This window comes from Vigna unguiculata, chromosome 7 (genome assembly GCF_004118075.2).
Source record: "Vigna unguiculata cultivar IT97K-499-35 chromosome 7, ASM411807v1, whole genome shotgun sequence".
Taxonomy (NCBI): domain Eukaryota; kingdom Viridiplantae; phylum Streptophyta; class Magnoliopsida; order Fabales; family Fabaceae; genus Vigna; species Vigna unguiculata.
This window is the reverse complement of record NC_040285.1, coordinates 37,937,068-37,959,398: the sequence shown is the minus strand read 5'-3', so window position 1 is coordinate 37,959,398 and position 22,331 is coordinate 37,937,068. Positions and strand designations below refer to the sequence as shown.

The 22,331-nt window shown below is 32.0% G+C and overlaps 2 protein-coding genes across 5 annotated transcripts; one reads left to right on the top strand and one right to left on the bottom strand.

Moving 5' to 3' along the window:
• The first annotated feature begins 5,113 nt into the window (after positions 1–5,113).
• LOC114192080 (fructose-bisphosphate aldolase 3, chloroplastic) lies at positions 5,114–8,036 on the top strand. Its single transcript, XM_028081654.1, has 6 exons — positions 5,114–5,421; positions 6,042–6,311; positions 6,405–6,514; positions 6,593–6,683; positions 7,020–7,289; positions 7,420–8,036. Exons 1-6 carry the CDS (start codon positions 5,275–5,277, stop codon positions 7,696–7,698), a joined length of 1,167 nt encoding a protein of 388 aa, XP_027937455.1. The 5' UTR covers positions 5,114–5,274; the 3' UTR covers positions 7,699–8,036.
• A 930-nt stretch (positions 8,037–8,966) lies between these two features.
• On the bottom strand, positions 8,967–21,778 carry LOC114191804 (DExH-box ATP-dependent RNA helicase DExH5, mitochondrial). 4 transcript variants are annotated; one of them, XM_028081205.1, is made up of 20 exons: positions 21,338–21,778; positions 21,037–21,215; positions 20,850–20,937; positions 20,432–20,677; positions 18,644–18,739; positions 17,393–17,581; positions 17,094–17,253; positions 16,884–17,014; positions 16,477–16,644; positions 16,119–16,391; positions 15,734–15,928; positions 14,049–14,252; positions 13,821–13,890; positions 13,582–13,730; positions 11,326–11,631; positions 10,875–10,934; positions 10,588–10,740; positions 10,347–10,457; positions 10,125–10,209; positions 8,967–10,042 (listed from the first exon to the last, which is right to left on the bottom strand). In XM_028081205.1, exons 1-20 carry the CDS (start codon positions 21,671–21,673, stop codon positions 9,942–9,944), a joined length of 3,300 nt encoding a protein of 1,099 aa, XP_027937006.1. In that variant the 5' UTR covers positions 21,674–21,778; the 3' UTR covers positions 8,967–9,941. The 4 variants fall into 4 exon arrangements, with proteins under 4 accessions (XP_027937006.1, XP_027937004.1, XP_027937005.1 ...); XM_028081203.1 differs by having other exon boundaries at positions 8,967–10,209; positions 21,338–21,776; XM_028081204.1 differs by lacking the exon at positions 10,347–10,457 and having other exon boundaries at positions 8,967–10,209.
• Between the last annotated feature and the right edge of the window lie 553 nt (positions 21,779–22,331).

Here is a 22,331-nt window from a genome sequence, read left to right as displayed (position 1 = left end):
ATAGGGTAAATACTAAATTTAACATCTCAGAGAACACCACGAACGTCATAAACATCAACATTTGAGTGAACTTTTAGTATAAGTATGAAAACCTAACATTACAAAATCCATAGAAAATAAAATAAACTATACTTTTGGATATTATTGGTAGATGATGTAATCGTTAAAAAATTAACGATTACAAATTATAACAAAGTTTTGAATGAATGCGTAATAATTGATGAAAGACACGGTTCAAATACTCACTAATATTAATAATAATATTAAAATTTAGGTTTAATTATTAATTTATTGAATATATTTAGACTTGTGAATTATTTTGTTCTTATATATTTATTACTCATGTTTATTAAATAGAGGCTATTTAATTTTTAAATTGACTTAACAGCCATTAAAAATGTTATATACAAATTTTGATAACTTTCTATCTAACATTTTTTTTTCTGCATTTCCTTTCACTCCTCATCACCTCCATTCACCCGTCGTCATTTTCGTCTACTCTCTCAAAATCTGAACCTCACAAAAGTACTTCATAGAGCTATTAGTGTTGATTTTTTTTTTCTGAAAACTTTTCATTTTTTTAAGATATTACATGATTATTTTGACTTATTTATTTTACTTAATATTAAATGTACAAGTATAACTTAATTAATGATTGAGTAAAAAGTAAAAATACAATTACAAAATTATTACTATTATTGTTTGCTATAGAAATACATTTGTTTTTCCTATATGTATACTACTCACGATTTTATCACATTAAAATGTATATAATTTTATTTTTTTATAATTTCATTGTATAATATATGTGTTTACCCTGCTCATCCGGGTTGAACCCGTGGTGAGTCGGGTTGGTGGATTAGCTCACCAATCCGCAGATAAAAGGGTCACATAAGTGTTGTTTATTAAGTTTGACTTTACATTTCGGTCATGTTAGGTTGTTTTGTTTTAGCCAACACATAAATAATTTATATTTTTTAATTTTGGTTTATATTTTGATTGTATTAAAGTTTATTTAGATTTTAATTAGAATTATAATTTAGATTTTACTGAAAAAAATAATAATTTGTATTTTTTAATTAAGTGAATATGTAAGCCAACCTGTATAACCTGTCAACCCGTGCTGGACCGGACATGGTTCATTTTTTTGACTCGCGAAAATGTGAGCCGAGTTGAGTGAAATCAGACTAGGTTACCTGTTTTGACAACTCTAATAATTACATGATTATTTATAGGTTAATTTGGTCCCTATTTTTGTTTTGTGTTCAATTAGGTCTTCATTTTCGTCAAATTGTGGTCAATTTAGTCATTTTCACTAATGGTGTTTAAATAGTTAACGTTTTTAAAGAGTACAACCCACGTGTCAGCCCCAGTTTTTTTTTAATTTATTTATTTATTTTTTTTAATTTTTAATTTTTTATTTTATTTCAAAAAATTGGTCCATGTGTCCATGCTAGTGCCATGTGTCAGTTTGTGATAGTATTATTATTTTTATTCAATTTAGTCCCTATATTCGTTATTTTTATTCAATTTAGTCCCAATTTTTGTTACAATAAATCAATTTTATCCCTTTCAAATTGACACTAAATTTAATATCTTTTATACAAATTATATTAATATTTTCTCTAAAATTGACATTTCAATTTATTATTTTTTAAATTCAATTATAAATTATTAAATTTAATTATAAATTGAATTAAATTCTTATATTTAATTGCTAAATAGAATATAATTATTTAAAATATTATAAGAATATAGTTATTAAATTTTTTTCTAATATTTTTAAAATTGGTATATAAAAAATTTAAAATATTTTAGAAAAGTAAACTAATATTTGTAAAATTAACATTTAAATATAAAGTATTTTAGATTTTAATATCTAAAATGCAATAAAAATATTAAATATTTTAAATTTAAATGTGAATTTTACAAATGTTAATATATATTTTTTAAATTTTAATAATTATATTTTAATAATATTTAAATAATTATATTTTATTTAACAATTGAATCTAAGAATTATATTCAATTTATAATTAAATATTATAATTTATAATAGAATTTAAAAAATAACTAATAATAATGTCAATTTTAAAAATTAAACGATTTTGTTTTAACAAATTTTGGGAGTAAATTAAACAAAAATAACGAATATAGGGACTGAATTGAACAAAACCAACGAATATCAGGACTAAATTGAACAAAAAAATAATAATACAACCACAAACTGACACATGGCACTAGCATTGACACGTGACACAATTGTGACTTGACATGTGGACAATTTTTTAAATTAAAAAAATTTAAAAAAATTTAGAAAAAATAAAAAAATCCAGGAGCTGACACGTGATATATACTGTTCAAAAACGTTAATTATTTAAACACCGTCAGTGAAATTATCAAATTAACAACAACAATTTGACAAAAATGAGGACTTAATTCAATATAAAACGAGAATAGAGACCAAATTGAATAAAAATAATAAAAATATAAACCAAATCTATATTTAAGACTTATTTATAATGTGGATAAGAACTTTTTAATTATTATTATTATGGTAGTAGAACTGATTTAAAATTAATGTTTTAAGAAATTAAAGTTTTAATATTAACTATCTATTAACTTGTTATGAGAAAAAGTAGTTAGTCATTGTTAAGTTGTATCTTTCCTCTTAATTATATATTTTTTAAAGGAATTTAAATTTCAGAATTTACTAAAAACCGAGGATTTGTCAGCAGTTTAAATTTAATTTAATAGTACAACTTTGAATAATATATTTTGTTTCACTTTTTTATAATGTATATATAATATAGTAGTAGTTATACATGAAAATTACAAGTACCGGAGAAATTATATTAAATCCATTTTATTTTTTTGTTTTTTTGTTTGGCTTTTAAATAGAATATTTATTCAATTCTTTCACTCATTATTTGTATATTTGATTTTTTACAAATGAACTTTTCCATTAATCTTTGTCAAGAGTTTGGTGAGCACATTTCAAATGATTCAGCACAATCCTCATTAATCTTACTTTTTCCACCTTAAATGAACAATTCACATCTTTTGTTAGAAGATTTCTCTGTGAGACACTTATGATTTTCAGGATAAAAGGTTAAAAATCATCCATTTTTTCATAACTTCATCTGATGGGAGATGAGAGAGTGTTGTAAGAAGCTTAAAACACTATTTGAGTATCATTATTATCTCGGTATCATGATGAAGAATCTTTACATTAATTCCATATAAAAAATATTATATTTTTAAATTAAGTATAAAGATATAATAAGTATGTACATATATAAAAAAATATCTTTAAACAATAATCAATTTCAAAATAAATAACAATTTTGTTATTGTGCTTATTTATATTATTGATTTCTAAATCGGTCACAATTATAAACAAAATATTATAATTAATAATTAGTTAAATTTTAAATTTGTCATCAACATTAGCTACTCAGGTTTTAATTATCAAAAAATTAAGTGTTTAAATTAGTCACTAATTATAATTTTTTATTCATAATAGTGATAATTTTAGAGACCAATAAATTTTAGTTTATAAATTAATCACTATAATGACCAATTATTTTTGTCTCTAAAACTCATATTTTTATTTTAAGATTTTCTTGTAGTAACATTCCTTTAATTTTTGTCCTTATATTCTTGCATTGTTTATAATTGAACGAAAATGTTAACTTGTGTCCTAAATGCACTAGTTAATGAATAATTAATGTACATTGATACTATTATTTTTATATTGAAAGATGAAATAATTAAGTACAATAATTAAAATAGTATAAATGTACATAACAAATTTTATAAAGACAAAAATACCCTTTTAATTTTTTAGACAATAACTTTTTGATACCAAACAAAAGCAAAAAAAATTCAATGAAATCTCAAATTGACACTTTAATTTTATTTTTTTGTCAAATTTTTAAATGTTTAAAACTACTTTTTTTTTGTTGATTTTTTTTGTTAATTTAAACTTTCTTATGTTGTTTTTTTTAAATGTTTAAAATTATTATTTTTTGTTGATTTTTCTGTTAGTTTAAACTTTCTTATGTTTAATTATATTTATTTTTTAACAACACTAAAAAATACTTATTTTATTATTTAATAACTTTTTAAATTTTATTTGTGAACATTAAATAAAATATTAAACACACTTGCACAATATTTATGGGCATTTTTATCCTTTAAATAAAATAAAGTTGCATTAATGATTATTAGGTCAAATTTTGTTTAATATTTATGTACTTTTATATGATCCAATGTATATTAATTATCCTGTCTCTGACACTGATTAGCAAGACCCGTAATTGAATAAGTTCAAATATCCTTTTTCAAAAGACTTGTCTTGTTTAAAAATTAAATAGGTGATATCTTTTAAAATCTTTTAAATTTGTACTTATCTACATCGTATAAACCAAATATTTATCTTTTTTAATTTATATTATTAAAGTGGAATTTTAATTCTATTTAAAGAAAAAACAATAATACAATACATCACACTAAATTTTATCTATTAATTAATATAAAAATAATAATTTATATATTAGTGAACTGAGCAGTCTCACAATCTCTTTACATTTGACCTGAGTGTCAATAAATCGGATTGAATTTAAATTTAATTTAATCAAGAATAATCTAAATTTAATATTTTAAAATTTATATTCAATAATTTAATTTGTTAGATTAGTTGAATACACGTTGTTTGGATAAGGATTATGGTTATTCAGATTGTGGGTTTATATTGACTCAAGTTTTTAAAAAGTAAACATTTTTATTTGAAACAAATATAATGAATCTTTAATTAAAAAAAATACACGGGTAATTTTAACCGCAATTACCAATTGTTATTAAATTCCAATAAGAAGTATCACACCAATGAAACTTAAAATATAATAAAACATAAAATATAGTTTATTATTATAATTTCAATTATAACAAATGAAAAATGAAAAAATAACAACCATTTTCCGCATATGAATCAATAAAAACATTGAGTTTTAATAAAATATTTTGATATTCAAACAAAGCATGGAAAAGGACTTTTGTGTTTGAAAAATATAAATTGAAAAAGAAAAGCAAAAAGTGGGTTGTTGATATTGCCGCTTGAGAAGTGTCTCACATCACCTACCGCGGTGTGACCAAGAAAACCAAACCGAAGAAAACCAAATTTTCTGTTTCACTATATAACCTTCAGATCACACAACACAGCACAAACTTCACTGTACCTTGAATCAATCAATTTTTTCACTCGTAATTTCCATGGCCATGGCTTCTGCAAAACTCAATGCTTTGTCTTCACAGTGGGTCGCCCACAGCTCCTTCTCTCCACGCCGGGGATCCTCTCCTCGCCGGGTCTCTCTCCCGATCCGCGCCTCTTCTTTCCAACACGAACTCGTCCAAACCGCTGTTAGTACCAATTCTTTATGTTATCTTCTTCTTTATTTATTGCCCTTTCTCTATTCGCTTGATTTCCATCCTTTTTCTGCTCTAAAGGTTTTAACTTTGCTGTTTCTTGGTACACCCTTTGTGCATTCGTATTTTTCTGCCTTTGGTCGTGTTTGTTTGTCTGTTGATTTACATTAATTTGATCCGTAATTTACTCTGTAAAGAAATCTCTCTTTGGGTTTGGTTTTTTAGTATTACTTTACTTCTTGGAAGATGCTTTCAGGTGCTGTTTTTCCGTGTCCATTTGGATTATAGTTTAGGTTTAAAACAACCTTTTCTTGACACTTTATCATTCACAAGATTTATTTTTTCTTCTGAACATGATCCATTCCCATAGCAACGGATCCTCTCCGGTGACATTATTATCACTTTTGGATCTTAACCCTTCAATGAACTTTATTAATATGCTATGTTTATTTTATAAAGTGAAAGTTTAAAGGAATTAATGATGAGACATGACCCTGGGTCATCTCATTTTTTTAGATGATTCATTCCATATTAGGTAGATATATATTTCTTTGGACCAGTTCTTGGTTTCTTTATTGGTTGTTGACTGGTTTTCTTGTTTGTTGGTGGTATAGAAATCTATTGCAACTCCTGGGCGTGGGATTCTTGCAATTGATGAATCAAATGCAACATGCGGGAAGCGTTTAGCATCCATTGGATTGGACAATACTGAGGTGAATCGCCAGGCCTACAGGCAACTCCTGCTCACCACACCTGGTCTTGGTGAGTATATTTCTGGTGCCATTCTTTTTGAAGAAACCCTGTACCAGTCAACCACTGATGGAAAGAAATTTGTGGATTGCCTCCGTGATGAGAACATTGTTCCTGGCATCAAAGTTGATAAGGTTTGTTGTTTGAGTTTGTCAATGGTTTCATGTCTTACCGATTAGATTTAGAAGTTGGCTCGGTAGTTACATTTATAGTTTTGCTATTTTTAGGGTCTGGTCCCCCTGCCAGGTTCAAACAATGAATCATGGTGCCAAGGGTTGGATGGATTGGCTTCTAGGTCTGCTGAATACTACAAGCAAGGTGCTCGATTTGCCAAGTGGTAAGTCATTGATTCTTTGTGAAATTTTCTTCCTAATCAGATGCATTGAGATGGGTTTAAAATTGTTTTGATCCACAGGAGGACAGTTGTTAGCATTCCATGTGGTCCTTCTGCATTAGCTGTTAAGGAAGCAGCATGGGGACTTGCACGTTATGCCTCTATCTCTCAGGTATTCTTGCTCCCACAAATCTTTGTTTGCTGAAATTAGCCGATTCTTAGAGTAACGCACATACATTTGTAGTTTATCCTTTGGTATCGATCACCAATAGTGGTTCTTTTAATTTGGAGGGAGGGAGTGAACTTTGGTTGTGGGTTGAGTTTGGTCTATGACAAAGGGAACAGATATTTTATGCACGTGTTAAACTATGCAACTCCATAGGGTGTCAAATTTGAACGAATGATAACCCTGTAATTTTTTGTCATTCTTTGAACTTTTGTTACTCTTTATCTCAAGAAAGGTTTTTCCTTTACAATGCCCCCTGACTCCATTTGTTCTCTGTTGCAGGAAAATGGTCTTGTGCCAATTGTAGAGCCTGAAATTCTTCTCGACGGAGACCATTCAATTGAAAGGACATTGGAAGTGGCCGAGAAAGTTTGGTCAGAAGTCTTCTTCTACTTGGCTGAAAACAATGTCCTTTTTGAGGGTATTCTGCTCAAACCTAGCATGGTTACACCTGGCGCTGAACATAAGGAAAAGGCTTCTCCGGAAACCATTGCCAAATATACTCTAACCTTGCTTAAAAGAAGAGTTCCTCCTGCAGTACCTGGAATCATGGTAAAGTAACCTGTCCTTTGTATTCTCCAATCACATAATTGGCTATGCTGATTTTACTTATTATTGCACCTAATTAAAAGGTGAAATATAAAACTACTAAATTAAACCGTGAAAATGTTTATTTTCTCAGTTTTTGTCTGGTGGGCAATCTGAAGTGGAAGCCACACTTAATCTAAATGCAATGAACCAAAGCCCCAACCCGTGGCATGTTTCTTTCTCGTACGCTCGAGCTCTTCAGAACACCGTGCTGAAGACGTGGAAAGGACACCCTGAGAATGTGGAAGCTGCTCAAAAGTCTCTTTTGGTGCGCGCTAAAGCAAATTCCTTGGCTCAACTCGGAAGATATTCTGCGGAGGGTGAGAGTGAAGAGGCAAAGAAGGGAATGTTTGTCAAGGGCTATGTCTACTAATTTCTTTAGCTTTTTATCATTCCTTTGCAGTGATCGTGAAGGGGACTTAGATGTGTTGTAGTTTTTTTTTTTCTACTTCTAGCAGATGAGTTTGAATAAATTGAAGCTAGAAGGAAAGGTTTTATTGGTATAATGGATGGGTATTAGTAAAAAACCTAAAAAACCCAAATGAGAACAGTTTTATTACTTGGTTATTGGTTATTTGTCTGTTTACAGATTTTGTTCTCGGCAGTGATGGGGAGATTGGGACATATTATACGCATATTTGATCCGCATGTGTGTGCCATATTTATGAAGTATTGAAAAAAATGATAACAATAAGAATAAGTCTTTTCTTAGTTTTTCTTTCCTGAGCGATATGAAGTTGATAAGCATTTGACTAGTCTTTGTTGTCCTGTGCTAGTGTTTAAGTTTTCCAATTAGAAATCATTGGCTGGGAATACGTTATGCATGTATACTTTTGGTTAATTTTAGTAGGAAAACTGCATTTTTGGTCCAAATAAAATTTTAATTATAAGTTGGTCGTAGTTAATGATGACTAGTCTAAATATGATTGTGGAGAATTTATTATTATTATTATTATTATTTATTTGTTTTTGTATCTAGAACTGATTCTGGGGAAGTTTACTGAAGCAAACTTTTGTCCCTTTTTTTTTTCGGGTAAACATTATCAAGAAATATAAGATAAACCAAAACTTCTAGTTACTGAACAAACACAAGAGTTAATGAAAGGATGTTTTTCTTTTCATTTTAGCAGAGAACTTTTTAATAAAAGGAAAGGAAAAAAGTCTGCGTAGAGACAGGAGATCCTGAATTGTAATAGGAGGGGAGGAAAAACAATGACTAGCTCATTCTTACGGATGTTAATAAAAGAAAAGAAAAGGAAAATAAAATTTCAACAAAACTTAGTGCAAACATTCTGAATATTACAAAGAAATTCTCATTCAAATCCTATCAATAGAAAATAAATAAAATGAAAGGAATTTTTGGCTCTTAGTTTTCTTCTCTTTACTTTTAAATTTCTACACCAAATGATAACCAATCTTGTACCTCAATCTCATTTTATATGCAACCTGAGATTTTTTGTAAAAGTACTAAGAAAATAAAAACACTTTTAATAATGTTGGTTGAATAATTAACATTTTAATTTACGTGAGAACAAATTAGAAAAAAAAACTTAATAATGTATTATAAGATTACTATTAAATAAGAACATCAGTTATTTAAGAAATAAATTAGATAAATTAAAACATATAATTGGATATAGGTTGAAATAATCTTTGTACTTCCCTTGCATGTTTGGTTTACCGCCAATACACATTCCAAAGAACATTCAAATCATTCCATGAGTGTGGTGTCTTTACATTGATAGTCTGTTTCTTGCTATGGAAATGAAAATCCAAACAAATGTTGAGCTGGCAACACTTGCTTCCTTTCAGGGCTTGTCCTCTCAAAGCAACTTAGAATGTGATAAATTTCAACTCATATTTGTCACCAACCAAAATTTATTGATGCTGAACAATCGTTTCAGATTCCCATTTATTTGGCCGGTTACTTTAATTTTTCACCTGGTTTTGCTCGGACCAAGAACAAAAGACCAGAAAAAGGTTCATTTGGGCTCAACATTGGAATATTTAGGATTTTAATACTGTCAAAAATGATAATCACTGTACAAAATGAATGGGTGAATGTACTGGAATTCGAGTGTAGCATCATTTCCCGCCGAATATGTGCACAACCGCCCGCATCGCCAACCCAACTCATTTAATGAATGCTATGTACTAATCCCTCCCAGCCACTAACCGTCAATTTTCTCACTGATGCTGGAAAAGGATCATCAAGCCTTGATTGACAGTTACTTGCTTCATGCTCGCGGACGATCTTTTATCTTGCTCCAATAAAAGAATGAGTAATCTTTCAACTTCAAATTCAATGTGGTTGATGGTGGACAAATTGACTCAATGATCCAGGACTTCATAGTAACAATGCCCCATGAAACCTTAGACGTCCTTTTTAGCTTTGCATTGAGCATATTACTTTGACCGCTTAATTGTGATCCTTCTTACTTTTCTTAAGTAACATTGACAAGTGATTGATATACTCCCTGCCTGCTTGCTTTCCACCCATCAGCCACTGCAATGCCTCAGCTGCAGCATCTTTTTCTGCACTCTTTTTATTGTTACAAGGTTGACCCATTATCTGCATTCCATTGAATTCAACTGCAGCCTGAAACTGATTGTTCTTCAATTGTCTAGTCTTGTAGACGGGTGCTGCACATCCTGCTCTCGTAAGCAATGTTTGGAGCTGACTTTTAGAATTATCTCCCCCAGGTCCACTCTCAGTCCTTGAAACCAAGGTTGGGTGTGAGGCCAACATAATAGATTTCTTAGATGGTTTATGGACCTGGCGACCAAATACAAATCTACCTTCACATTTGTCATTGGAAATCAGCAGCCGTACTGCATATAGGAGATCATGATACCACTGTATGCCCATTCTTGGAAAAATTAACTGCCAAATACAAAGTTTATATTAAAAATTTAACTGTCATGTCAATTCAGACTGGCCACAGAAAAAGCAATAAAACAGAAATAGAATGGTAGTTCTATTTGCATCGACAAGGTAGAATGATATTAATTTGCACCTACTTTGCTCTGAATGAAGGCATCGAGTTCTCTCCGTATACTCTGGTACATTTCAACAACACTCGGATCCATAAAAAAATCAAGATATCCTCCCAACATTTTTAAATGGTTATCCTGATAGAAAAGGGTTGGATTCCAGTAAAACATCAGACAACTAAAACTAAGACAGCAATATGACACTGCAAACATTGCATATAATATTATAACAAACACAGGAAACAATAGAAAATCACATCAAACTTACAGCATCTCCTTTCAATAAGCTTCCTCCAAACAGAAGCACCATTGAATCAGACACAGCTGTAGAGTCGCGGAGAAAAACCGAGTTCACTTTTATCTTCTCGTTAAAAACAAGCCATGGATATGGAATTTTAGTTTCCCGAGCATTCACTGAGTTCTAGGTAAACGTAATGAATATTCGATTAAAAAGGAAAGCCCAAAATAGAACGGAAAGGTGACATAAAACCTTAATAGAATTATTTAAAATACTTCACAGCTAGCAGCAAATTATAAAGGTCCGAATGACCTTACCGAATATAGGAGCACTTGTCCATCCTCCATTGTTTTCAAAGAGAATGATTTCTCATTATTCTGCAAATGAAATTACATCTTTATTTACATTTTCAAAACATACATATATTAACATACAAACGTTCAGGATGGGCCTCTGTCCATCAATACGAGAATCTGGCGGGCAAAAGTTCAATTTTAAAATATAACTGAGTTGAATAAAAGAATTTGTGTCATTATGTATTGTAACTGACTAAACAGAACATGATCTAATTTTAATTTAAATTGCACTTGATTATTTCTCTTCATATATAATTAAGAAAGAAAACTTAGAACTACAAGTACAAGAAAATATACTTTTATAAACAAACTATTCTGGAGTAGTGCTGGAATCAACTATTAACAGAAAAAAGATAAAATTAGACTAATGAAGACATTAACATATTATGTTTGTCTTGAAAATAGGACATACCACAACAGAAGCAATTCCAGGATATAGGCCATAGCAAATAACTGCTCGGATAAGATTTACATCTGAGCTCCATGCATTGCAGCTGGCTGCGTTACTATCAACTAATCCGGTATCCTTGAGCAGGCATATGAACTCTCTCCGCAGAGCATCAATAGCTTTCATGGATTGTAAGGAAAGAAAGTTTTTCCAACAGTATTCATATCCACCCATGTCCATTTCAGCATCTTTCCAACCTTCATGTGCCCTTACAAGTGCAAGGTGGTCACTATATGCACCACAGAATTGAGTTTTTGCAGCCTCTGCAAGCTACAATGAAGAACTCTGAGCTGTCAAATAATGAAATTCATTTCAACACAAGACATAGCCCAACCAACAAGTTGGAAAATAAATTGGCCATATTACATATAGTGCTTTTGTCATGAAAGTTACCATATCCATTATATACTTCAAATAAGTCTAATTAACTGAAATAGTGATTATCCGGACTAGCTCTTACATTCAGAAAAAAAATGTCAAAACATCACATGATACACTTTGGCAATGAAACCCAATGTACAAGTTGTAGAAAATTTTTATAACTTTTTTTTTAAATAGTGCACGGTTTAAAGTATCTTTCAAGCAGTATACAAAAGATAAACTGCAATTCGTTTTTGGAGAAATAATAGGAACACACTTCTTTCACACTATTATCAGATGAATTTCATGTTGGTACCACTCAGTAGGAAGTGGGACACAACATAGTTTAACCCAATAATAGTATGTTGTCAGGGACTATCAGATAGAAAAGCCTAGCTGAAGAAAAGGAGAGCAAGATTGGAAATTGTTGGGTCTTTTAACGGGGAATATTTGACACCATTGAGTAAACTAATATAAGAGACCATGACATCACTTTCAACCCAAAACTTTAAAGTAATGGGCTTGTAGGTATTTTTTTCTTATATATTGCTCAAAATTTTTTTTTCTATTCAATGTAGGACTCAAACTTACACTTAGATTCCTAACAATGTCCTCCTCAGTCTCTTCCACATTGGTACACTCCTCTTTGACCGGAAGCATTTTTAACCATGAGATTTTCAATAGTAGCTCTTATACGGAACTTTTGATACATGGACAGATACATGGACCACTCAATATATCATACTCGTTTGAGCCTATCATCAAAATGGACCTAAATCTAATACATTTTAATAAAGTAGACTTTAAACCTAATTCAACCTTTACAAGTTAGCTTGTAAAGATAGATTTGTACCGGATATTATAATTTGGCCATATTTCTACTTAATGTAAGATCTTCCACACATTGCCTCACACTAAGAACATTGAGCATGCAAATAGAAGGGATCCCGATAGAAGCCGTATGATAGACCTAACCAACTTGACTAGGATTGATCTACAGGAAGATGTTGAAGATAGTTTTCCTAGTTACTATGGAGATATCAAGAATATCTTAATCCTAATAATCTGCTGCAATAGAAGCTCAGAATAATTAATTGCTAAACTAGAGTTAGAAAAATATGTCAACTTAGTATCTCCAAACTCTGAAAAATATGATCAATTTTTTGAGGGACTAAATCCGTGCATTCTTTAGTTGGGCACCAAATTAATCTATACGACAACATGAAGACTTTAACAACAACTAACAAAAAATACATTTTCCCAAGGTAATAAAAAACGAGTTACAGATAGCAAATAATGAGTATTTAGTTACAGAACAGCAGAAATAAATTATTGTAGGAGTGCTGCGACTTCTATTCTACTAAACATCTAACACATAACGCAAACTTAATCAAATTTTACCAAAGACAAGGTAGACCAGAGAGAAGAAAACAAAATAAAAATGAAATAAGTATAAGATTTAGCTTCACTTTAATTCTTTATATAGGTTATAGGTAAAAGGCAAGATCTATAATACATAAGGTTTACACATTATTATTTGTCAAAGATTTTTTCATATGCCCATACTTCTTATTTCCTAGTACCATATTTCTGTATTGTATGCGACAAAAGAGAGCCTCAATTCAGATAAAGTTCAGTGTATCTGGGTTCTTGAAGCAAATTCAATTGCAATTAGTGTCCAAGAAACACGCATAAAAATGGAAAATAAAATGTTATTGTCATGTAATATGTTCATGCTAAGAGGGAACATAAGTGCAGAAGAGAGTAACACGATTAGACATTAAGTAATTAAGTAATCTATAATAAAAACAAACTAGCATTTCAATGATTAATCAATCATCTTAAACAGAAACAACTTACATCTTTTTTATCCAACGGTGTTAGAAAAGGATCTCTCACACTAAGACCAGCAACAACAGTTAATATGGGATCCAGGCAATTGAAAATAGCACCTAATATTAGCATCTTGCCAAGTTTGGGTTCCATAGGAAGCATTGTCAAATAGCGCCCTGTCAAGTGAAGAACCATGTATAAGTCCTCATCATTTCAGGGGGAGAACACAAGCTAAATTTTCTAGTACCAGCAAGGGATCAACCAACCTAGAATAGTGAGATTCTCAGTCTCATCCAAAGCTCCAATTATTTTTAAATATTCAATTGCATTTTGTACCTATGAATAAAACAATCAGAAAAGAAAACTGGTACAAATTTACATACAAACAACCAACACACAATATATATATATATATATATATATATATATGAATTTATTAAAAAAAGAAAAGTACATGAATTGATGGAATTCTGAAGAATAAACTAAATATATACCGCAAGTATCTCAGGAGACTGCAAAGCCCTGGACAAGAACTCAGATATGCTTCCAAGTCTTAAACTTTTAATTTGTAAACAGAGGGATTGCAGAGGTGTTCTCAAAATTTCTGGCAATTGATACTCCGCAAATGCATCATACACACATCTAGGATAGAGATGGTAACACTCTCCTGGTTGTACTCGACCAGCTCTTCCTCTTCTCTAGAAAAATGATTCAGGGGAAAACTCAGCATTTAAGGTCCAATATTTTCATTCATGGTTTAATAATTAAGGTCGTAATTCACTGGTAGTTAACTGTATGCAGCCTTTAGGGGTACTACATTTTACCATTATAATCCTCGGGTCTAATCGATTTTCATCCTTAATCTTTAGAAAATGGCACATGACCAGGCCTTACAACACAACAGCAATTTCCAGGCATTATTATTTTCAGCAGCAAATGCATTCATTCACTTAAATGACAGTGCACTCTTGCCTAAAAGTTTGTAGGAAATCTCTTGGATAGTCTCATCAGACATTATCCTTGATATCCTTCAGATAGGCTGTGGAGAAATTACCATAAGTTGGTAATTAAATAATGGCCCAAGGATCGTGGTACCAAATCCAAGAAAATAAAATGCCAATTTTCAATTGCATAACTTTATTTATATTTTATACAAACCAATAAAATCACTCTTCCACCCCCACCAAAAAAATTAATCAAAATTGCGTGTAGCCTCTTATCCATGTAAATGATCTATAGTTTCTTTTATGCCACTGATGCAGCACACTAAAGGACAAATTATAATTATATTTCAGATTTTGATTACTTTGACGTTATTTTCACATGAATTATGAATGATTAGGTATTTTAGTTATGTAAGGTAATTTCAAGGTACAAATAGAGTTGGATTGGATAATTTATATCATGTGTCACGATTTATTATTTTATATTATTAGATTTGTTTCTGGTTCTTATTTGTAGGGGCAGCTAATGACGTTGTTCTAACTCATTTAAAAAGTCGACTGACATGACCATTTAAGCCATATGCAATAGGTGGTAGGATGTTAGTTACTTAGATTAATTAAAACTCATCTACAAAAGCCCTTGGGAACTATTAAAATTAAGACATCAGATCAGAAGCTCTCTATAGGGCTATGGTCAGGAATAGTAGAATTCCATTAGTCCAACTTAGATTTATATCTTTTCATGACGACCATATAATGTTCTTCCTGTATTACAACTTCCAATTTTTCATTATAGCTCTTGGTGCAAGTAATGACCAGTGAGTAAATAAAACATCTATCAAACTTGATAAAATATGTTCAGTGTACGTATTTCTTCCCAAAATAATGATTATTACGAAACTATGAAGAACACAGCCACTCTCCTGTCAATGATAAACACAAGGTAAAGAGCTAAGCCTTAATCTACAGGAAAAAATGCAGAGTTGTTATCATAGAATAATTCACATTCCAATCCAGATTACTCCTAGCTAGCAACATTTATGGTTTCAACAGCCCAATGTCCATAGCATTCAACCAACTAAACATGACAAACTATGCAGAAAGTTTTGAAAAAAACCAGTATGTATACATTAAGGGTGAAGATGACATAAGAAAAAGTGATGTCTAGTAATTACCAAGATGTTATTAGAGTGATATATTACAGACACACGCAATCAAGTAAAGTATAAACTTACTTGTTGAGAAGAAACCTTAGAAATCCATGTAGGGAGCAGACAAGGTGTGTTGTTCAGAGCATCATACGATGTTTCTTTCGCTTTTCCGCAGTCAAGAACAAAGACAACATCATTTATCGTGATACTGGTTTCGGCAATATTTGTTGTTAGCACTATTTTTCTTACTCCAGCTTCAGGCTCTTCAAATATTAATCTCTGCATATTGCCTATCCGTTATGTATATCTAAATATTAATAGTAAGTGCCAGGGAGAAAAGCACACACAACCTTTCTTTGACAAACCATGCACAAACATATTGTTAAAACTGTTTTCAGACAACAAATCATTATACATACAGATTGTATGAAAGCAACTATAGATTAGTCATCAACGTACAGAACAATACCTGCTCTGAGCTAGCCATTGAGCCATGACATGTAAGCAACAGAACACGGTTTGGATCTCCCAAGACAGTATGAGTCAGGAGTTTCTCTTTCAGACAGCTTATATCATCCCATCCAGTCATGAAAACCAAAACAGCACCAGGTCTTTCATTCTCACATATATTGCACAAAATATATTCTATGAGACTAAAACCAATGCAGTCAGGATTCCAACATGACAAAGACTCCTGTGTATGTGGGCTGTAATCTTTGAAATCAGCAGCTCTAATTGCATCCTGGTCATACATTTTCCGAAATAAACTAAAGTTAAGAAATACTAAACAGGTAGTAAGCAACTGAAGTTTTGAATTTCTAAAATACCTCTACCGCAGAAGCAATTTGACTTTTCCTCTTTCTTGGGACCTGTCTGTTCATTTTCCACATCTTTTCTTGACCATAATCATCAATTTGATTATAAGGAGTTAATCTGTAGCCCGTCATTTCAAGAATGTTCTCCAAAAAATGGGTTTTGACGGGGTATGTGAAGCCCTGTATTAATAAGCATGTCCATCCAAACAATAAGAAAAGGGGAAGTCTTTAGTTCTAGGCCCCAATATATTATTATTTACTAAAAAAATAGAACATTTATTTAATGCCTTGATACTATGAAATTATTTCATTTTATATCTATGTAGTCAGGTTCATGATCCATTTATCATAAGAAATTGCCAGAGACACCTCTATCTCCCATCAAGAAAAAGGAATAACACTATGTTTCAGCAACTCACAGGAATAAACATAGTCGGAGCCCCATTAAAGTATGAAGAAAAGAGCTCTGCATCTAGGGTAGCACTCATCAAAATCAGTTTCAGTTCTGGCCGAAAGGGAAGGAGTTCTTTAAGGATAATAAGCAGAAAATCTGTCACAAAAAAATGAAAGTATATGAATATTTAGAAACGTTCTAAAAGAAATAAATTCAATGAAGCTCAAAACTCTACCTTCATTCATCCCACGCTCATGAATTTCATCCACAATAACATGAGTTACGCCTTTTAACTTTCTATCTGCTAGTAATCTTCTTAATAAAATGCCTGTGGTGCAAAAGAGAAGATGGGTATCTCTCCCTTTCATACCCTCAAGTCGAACTTTATATCCAACCTTTCAAGGAGAGAGAAAGAGCAAGTGTGAGAGCAACCAATAAACAGGGAGAAATAATGAAATTTTAAGAAAACAGAAAAGTAATAGATTGGGATAGTATATTAAAGTAACTGTCTCTGTCTATCGCAGATAAACTTACAGATTCGCCCAATTTCTCTCCCCTCTCATAGGCCACTCTTTCAGAAACTGACATGGCTGAAATGCGTCTGGGCTGTGTGCATATGATATTACAAGAAGCTCCACGAACTGATTCTATCTCAGATTCTAAAATGAATTGTGGAATTTGTGTTGTCTTGCCACAACCTGTTTCGCCTGAAATGATAACTACCTAAAAAATATGTCATTTAACAACAGACAATCAAATTATAGAAACAAAATTTTAGAAGATCAAAATTACGACTACAATGTGTTTAAATCATATATTTACCAACAAACCAACTTGCATATTTGAATAAAAGTAAAGGGAAACAGAACTCAACCAAGATGCATACTACATTTTATATTGATTATTATAAAAGCTTTACAGTCACAATAACATCAGTGGTTCTGCCAAAAGAGTGTTTCTGGTGACACTAGCGATGGGCATATAAAAGCAGAAAATTTGGGTATCACTTCAAGAGTCTTAAGGACCACACAGACTGAGGAAGTATATCTTATCACTCCCAACCCAAGTCCCCACACATACATCAAATTACTATAGCAATTGTATAAACCAAAGCAGGTCAAATACCGAGCTTTTTCTGATTATTGAGTTGGGAATGGCATTCTAGCTACCACAAACCCAAGTACTTCTCATTCATCAATAACTCTGCTAAACTAACTAACCATATGATACAACAGTCTAATATATAGTTGTCTGATAAATATTAACTTGATAATAGTCGAATATCAGTTGTCTAACTTCTGTATAAAATTATAAAGCCTGTACATTAAATTTTTTATCATAAAATATTTTCATACAAATGTCAAGAGCCAACTCCCCACCTGACAACCCACCTTTTAAGGGATAATCACTGCTACTGTTTGCATTGAAATTCACCCAAACCACCACCATAACCTTTACACTTGATATTCATGGTTTAAAAAAATTTAAAATAAAAAATTCAACAATGTATTTGCAGCGGGTTCTGAATTCCACAAGAAAAATTTCAGTTTAAGTAGCATCACTGGATTCATTTTCTGAACCAACTCACAATCCTCAGTGCATCAGCCAGTCAAACCAGCTAACAGGAATTGACTTGCAACATTGTTTTTAGAGAAGTCCAACATTCAACATACAAACGGTATAAAGTTAATTTAAAAGGATGTTCAACACAACTTGTAATACAATTAATAAGTCAATAAGTTTAACCAATAACAATTTTGTTAATAATGCAACTATTCAACACACCTGATTCCTTGATATGACTGATAATATGTCTTCTTTCTTTTTATAAGCCGGGAGACTTCTGCGAAATTCTAGCATTCTACTTCCTTCAGCAGATTCCTGAAAAGAGAAGGTAAGATGAGAAGAACATTCAAGCCAACTTTGTTTTGCCTCGATGGTTTATATTTCAAAATATTGAAAAGATAATCAAGGAAAACAATTAACACACAAAAATAATAAGTATCTGTAACAGGTAATGTGGACAGACTGTAATGACCACGGAGAAGAACCACTGGACTTTTTTTCTTTTCAACTTATTACGAAACAAGTTAGTGTGAATATCAACTAACAATAAGCATTAGATTGATATATGATCATTGTCAATGGGGGGGAAGATATCATCCCAAAACTGTGACTAATGAAAACCTATGTTCCACAGATATGTGTATATATGGTGCTTTGGTAGTGTTAAAGGTATAGATAATCGCAATCAGGCCTTCAATGTAGACCTATTAGAGTATACTTTTGAGACCTTCCTAGATTCATAGATCTATCACATACTTGTAGTCCTGCACCAGGTATGTAATGTACCAAATGTGTACTTCATGAAAATGGAAAAATCATGGTCCAAAGATGAAAACTGACAAAAATTGTTCTGCTTATTGTCTTTCACATGTATCCAGCAGAAATGTACCATTACGGATAAGCAGATTAAGATATTAGGATTTTTATTTAAAATAAGATTTGCATTATGTTATCGCTTTATGTTCACATTACAGAGTATTTAGGGTAATGTTAAGCCAAATTGAAGCTGAAGCTACAGTATGTTGCTGTGAGGTGGACAGGTGTTTAATCCAGTGAGGATGAAATTCCAACACATACTTAGGATATGATTGGGAAAGACTATTGGGATAGATTTCAGCTTTTTTTGAGATTTATAAAAAAACATAAGCTATTTGCAATTTTAGCTATATGTTTGGGACAAGGATAATAATTGAAATTTGGAAACAACTTTTCTTCTGAAAAAATATACTGTTTTTATTAATCTAAAACATCATCGTAGCATTAACATCGTAGTTTCTACCTAATAGGTATTTTAAGAGAAATAGCAATTCACTTAGTTCACGACTATTTCTATTTATATTTTACAATACTACCAGCATGCCATGACAAGCATGTGATATCATTTCCACCTATCATAATTCTATGATTTTTAATTAATAAATACACTATAAAATTACAACAAACTTATTCATAGACTCCTTAGAACAAAAAATAAATGGTAAATCCTTGCTTAAATCTCAGTGCTATCAATTTAGCCCATAATCAAGGCCTTCATGCAAGAACAAAGAAGATGGAACTTGATGTTTTCTTTGTTAAAGAGAGAAAGTTGTTGATAAGCAGTTAGCGGTTCAACATGTTCCCAGTCAAGATCAGTGGGCAGATCTTCTTGCTAAACCATTATCTTCTGCTAGATTTTCTTTACTTTGGGCCAAATGCTCCTCAAGTTTGTGGGGGTGAGTGTAACTCTCACTTTGTCATCAATTAGTTAGTTATAGTTTGTCGTTATCTCTATTTAGGCTCTTCATTGTTTGTGCCAGTTAGTGCTACAGTTTTAGTTAGACAATTACAACTGACTTCTAGCAGAACCGTATTATAAATACAGATCTCTGTAAACAGTTTGTGGGTTCAATATTCATTCAATTCAGAATAAACAACCAAATGCAGGTAAAGGAATAAACTACAAAATGCACAAAGTTTTATCACAGAACAGGAAAACATGCTACTATTTTCTATTTGAGAGAAGGTAACCTGCCAAGCTTGCTGCTGATCACGCATTTGTAAGCTCCTCTGCCAAACAATTTTCTCCATAACACCCTTACTTGATGCTAGTGGCTCAGGTTGCTCAAAAAGCCCCTCATCCATACCAATACTGCAATTACTGCTGGATCTTGCAGATGAAAAATCCAAACAGCTTTTGTTCATCCTGGATTTTTGGCTAAGATATTCCTCAAAATGCTCCTTAACACGGGTAAATGTGGTGAAAGACAAGCTCACCTGTCAATTCCTGAAAGCTTCACTAAGGTGTATCTATTGACAAGTAAATTTTCTATGGATAACAAGATTCAAATACATTCTATAGACACAAACAAATAAAAAGGAAAAACATTTGAACTCAGTAAAGGCCAAAGGGAAAAGTAAAGAGCAAATGATTGAACAGGATACATACCTCCCTCTGAGGCTTCCGATCGTCCAAATCATATCTGTAATTTGGAAGTGGGACCTTACTGAAGACAACAACCTTAGCATAGATATGGCTGCCAAAAACTAACGCAAATGAAAATCCCCACAATAAAGACCTACTCCTCACTAAAAACAATAGCACTCAGGTTGCGAAAAAATAATTGAAGAATCACCTATACAATCCCATTCCGCTTGCAATAACTGCTATTCGATCAAAATCACGCCTATCCCTTTTCTCTCTCGAGATTAATTCGTGCTTACTCTTGTCATTTAAGAGCACGGTAAATTTCCGCTTCCACTCGTCAGTGTTATCATCAAGCGAAGCATTAGGACAAGCAAATTTGGAAACACGCTAGTAAACCAAAAGAGCACAAATTAAACTCAAATACCACGTTCACAAACATGTCCACCTACACTTCGAATATAACAACAGAAAATGCAAGACGTTAAAACAAAAAACAAAAAATTACTCACCACTACTGAGGGAAGTTCGAATTCATGATCGGAGCCTTCCTCGGAAACGGTATCGTCATAAGCAGAAACGAAGCGCGAACGTGCCTTATCGGTAACTCGTTCCGTGAACGGCGGTTGCAGAGTAGAAATGGTGTGTGTAGGGTTTTCGTGGGGTTTGGCGCGAAACGGAGAGGGTGAGTTGTTGAAATTAGCAACGGAGCGCAAACGGTGGTGCGGCGGAATGTAAACGGAGCCATAGGAGGACAGCGCGCGGCGGTCCTTCATGGCCGGAGACGGAAGGGGAATGAAGGGTTTTAGGGTTTTGGGAATGCACGAAGGTTGCGTGACCGAGAGCATGCAAACTTCTACCACGTCCTTTCCTATGTGTCAAGTGCTTCTTTCTTTGCTTCTTCTCCACTGCTTTCTTCAGGTTTACCTCTATTTTGTTATCTGTTCGTGCGAAAAAATACTCACTTAAAGCACATTACGACGGTGAGATCTATCTTCCACGCTCCCAACCGCGCGTGCATGCTGGGATTAAAAATTTAAGTTACAGTGAGCTGACTCGTTTTAACTCGTAAAAACCAAAATTCAGTACTGTAATACCTAACTCATATATCAGTTGACTCCTTAACTCTCGGTTTTGTGGACCAACGTGTTTAATATGCTTAAATTATATATTATTTTTAAAATAGCAACTGTTTATTTACAACAAAAATTAAAAGATATTTTATGTGTATTAGAGATTGAACAAACTCTTCCCAACCAACACCAAGAAACGTGATACTTAAGGGTCCATGGAAAACTTACAAAAAAAAAATTGTATGTTAAGCTGAATTAGTTACTTTTACTGTTTTTTTGTTTTGGTTTTGGGCTTAAACGGGCTTAGTTCAGTTACCAGTTTATTTATAAGTAAATTAATATAACTTTGGATTAGTGTGTGTGGACAAAACACAATAGAAAGATAACCGTAAGCACTAATTTTAATAAAAATATCATTTTGGTTTTCAATTTA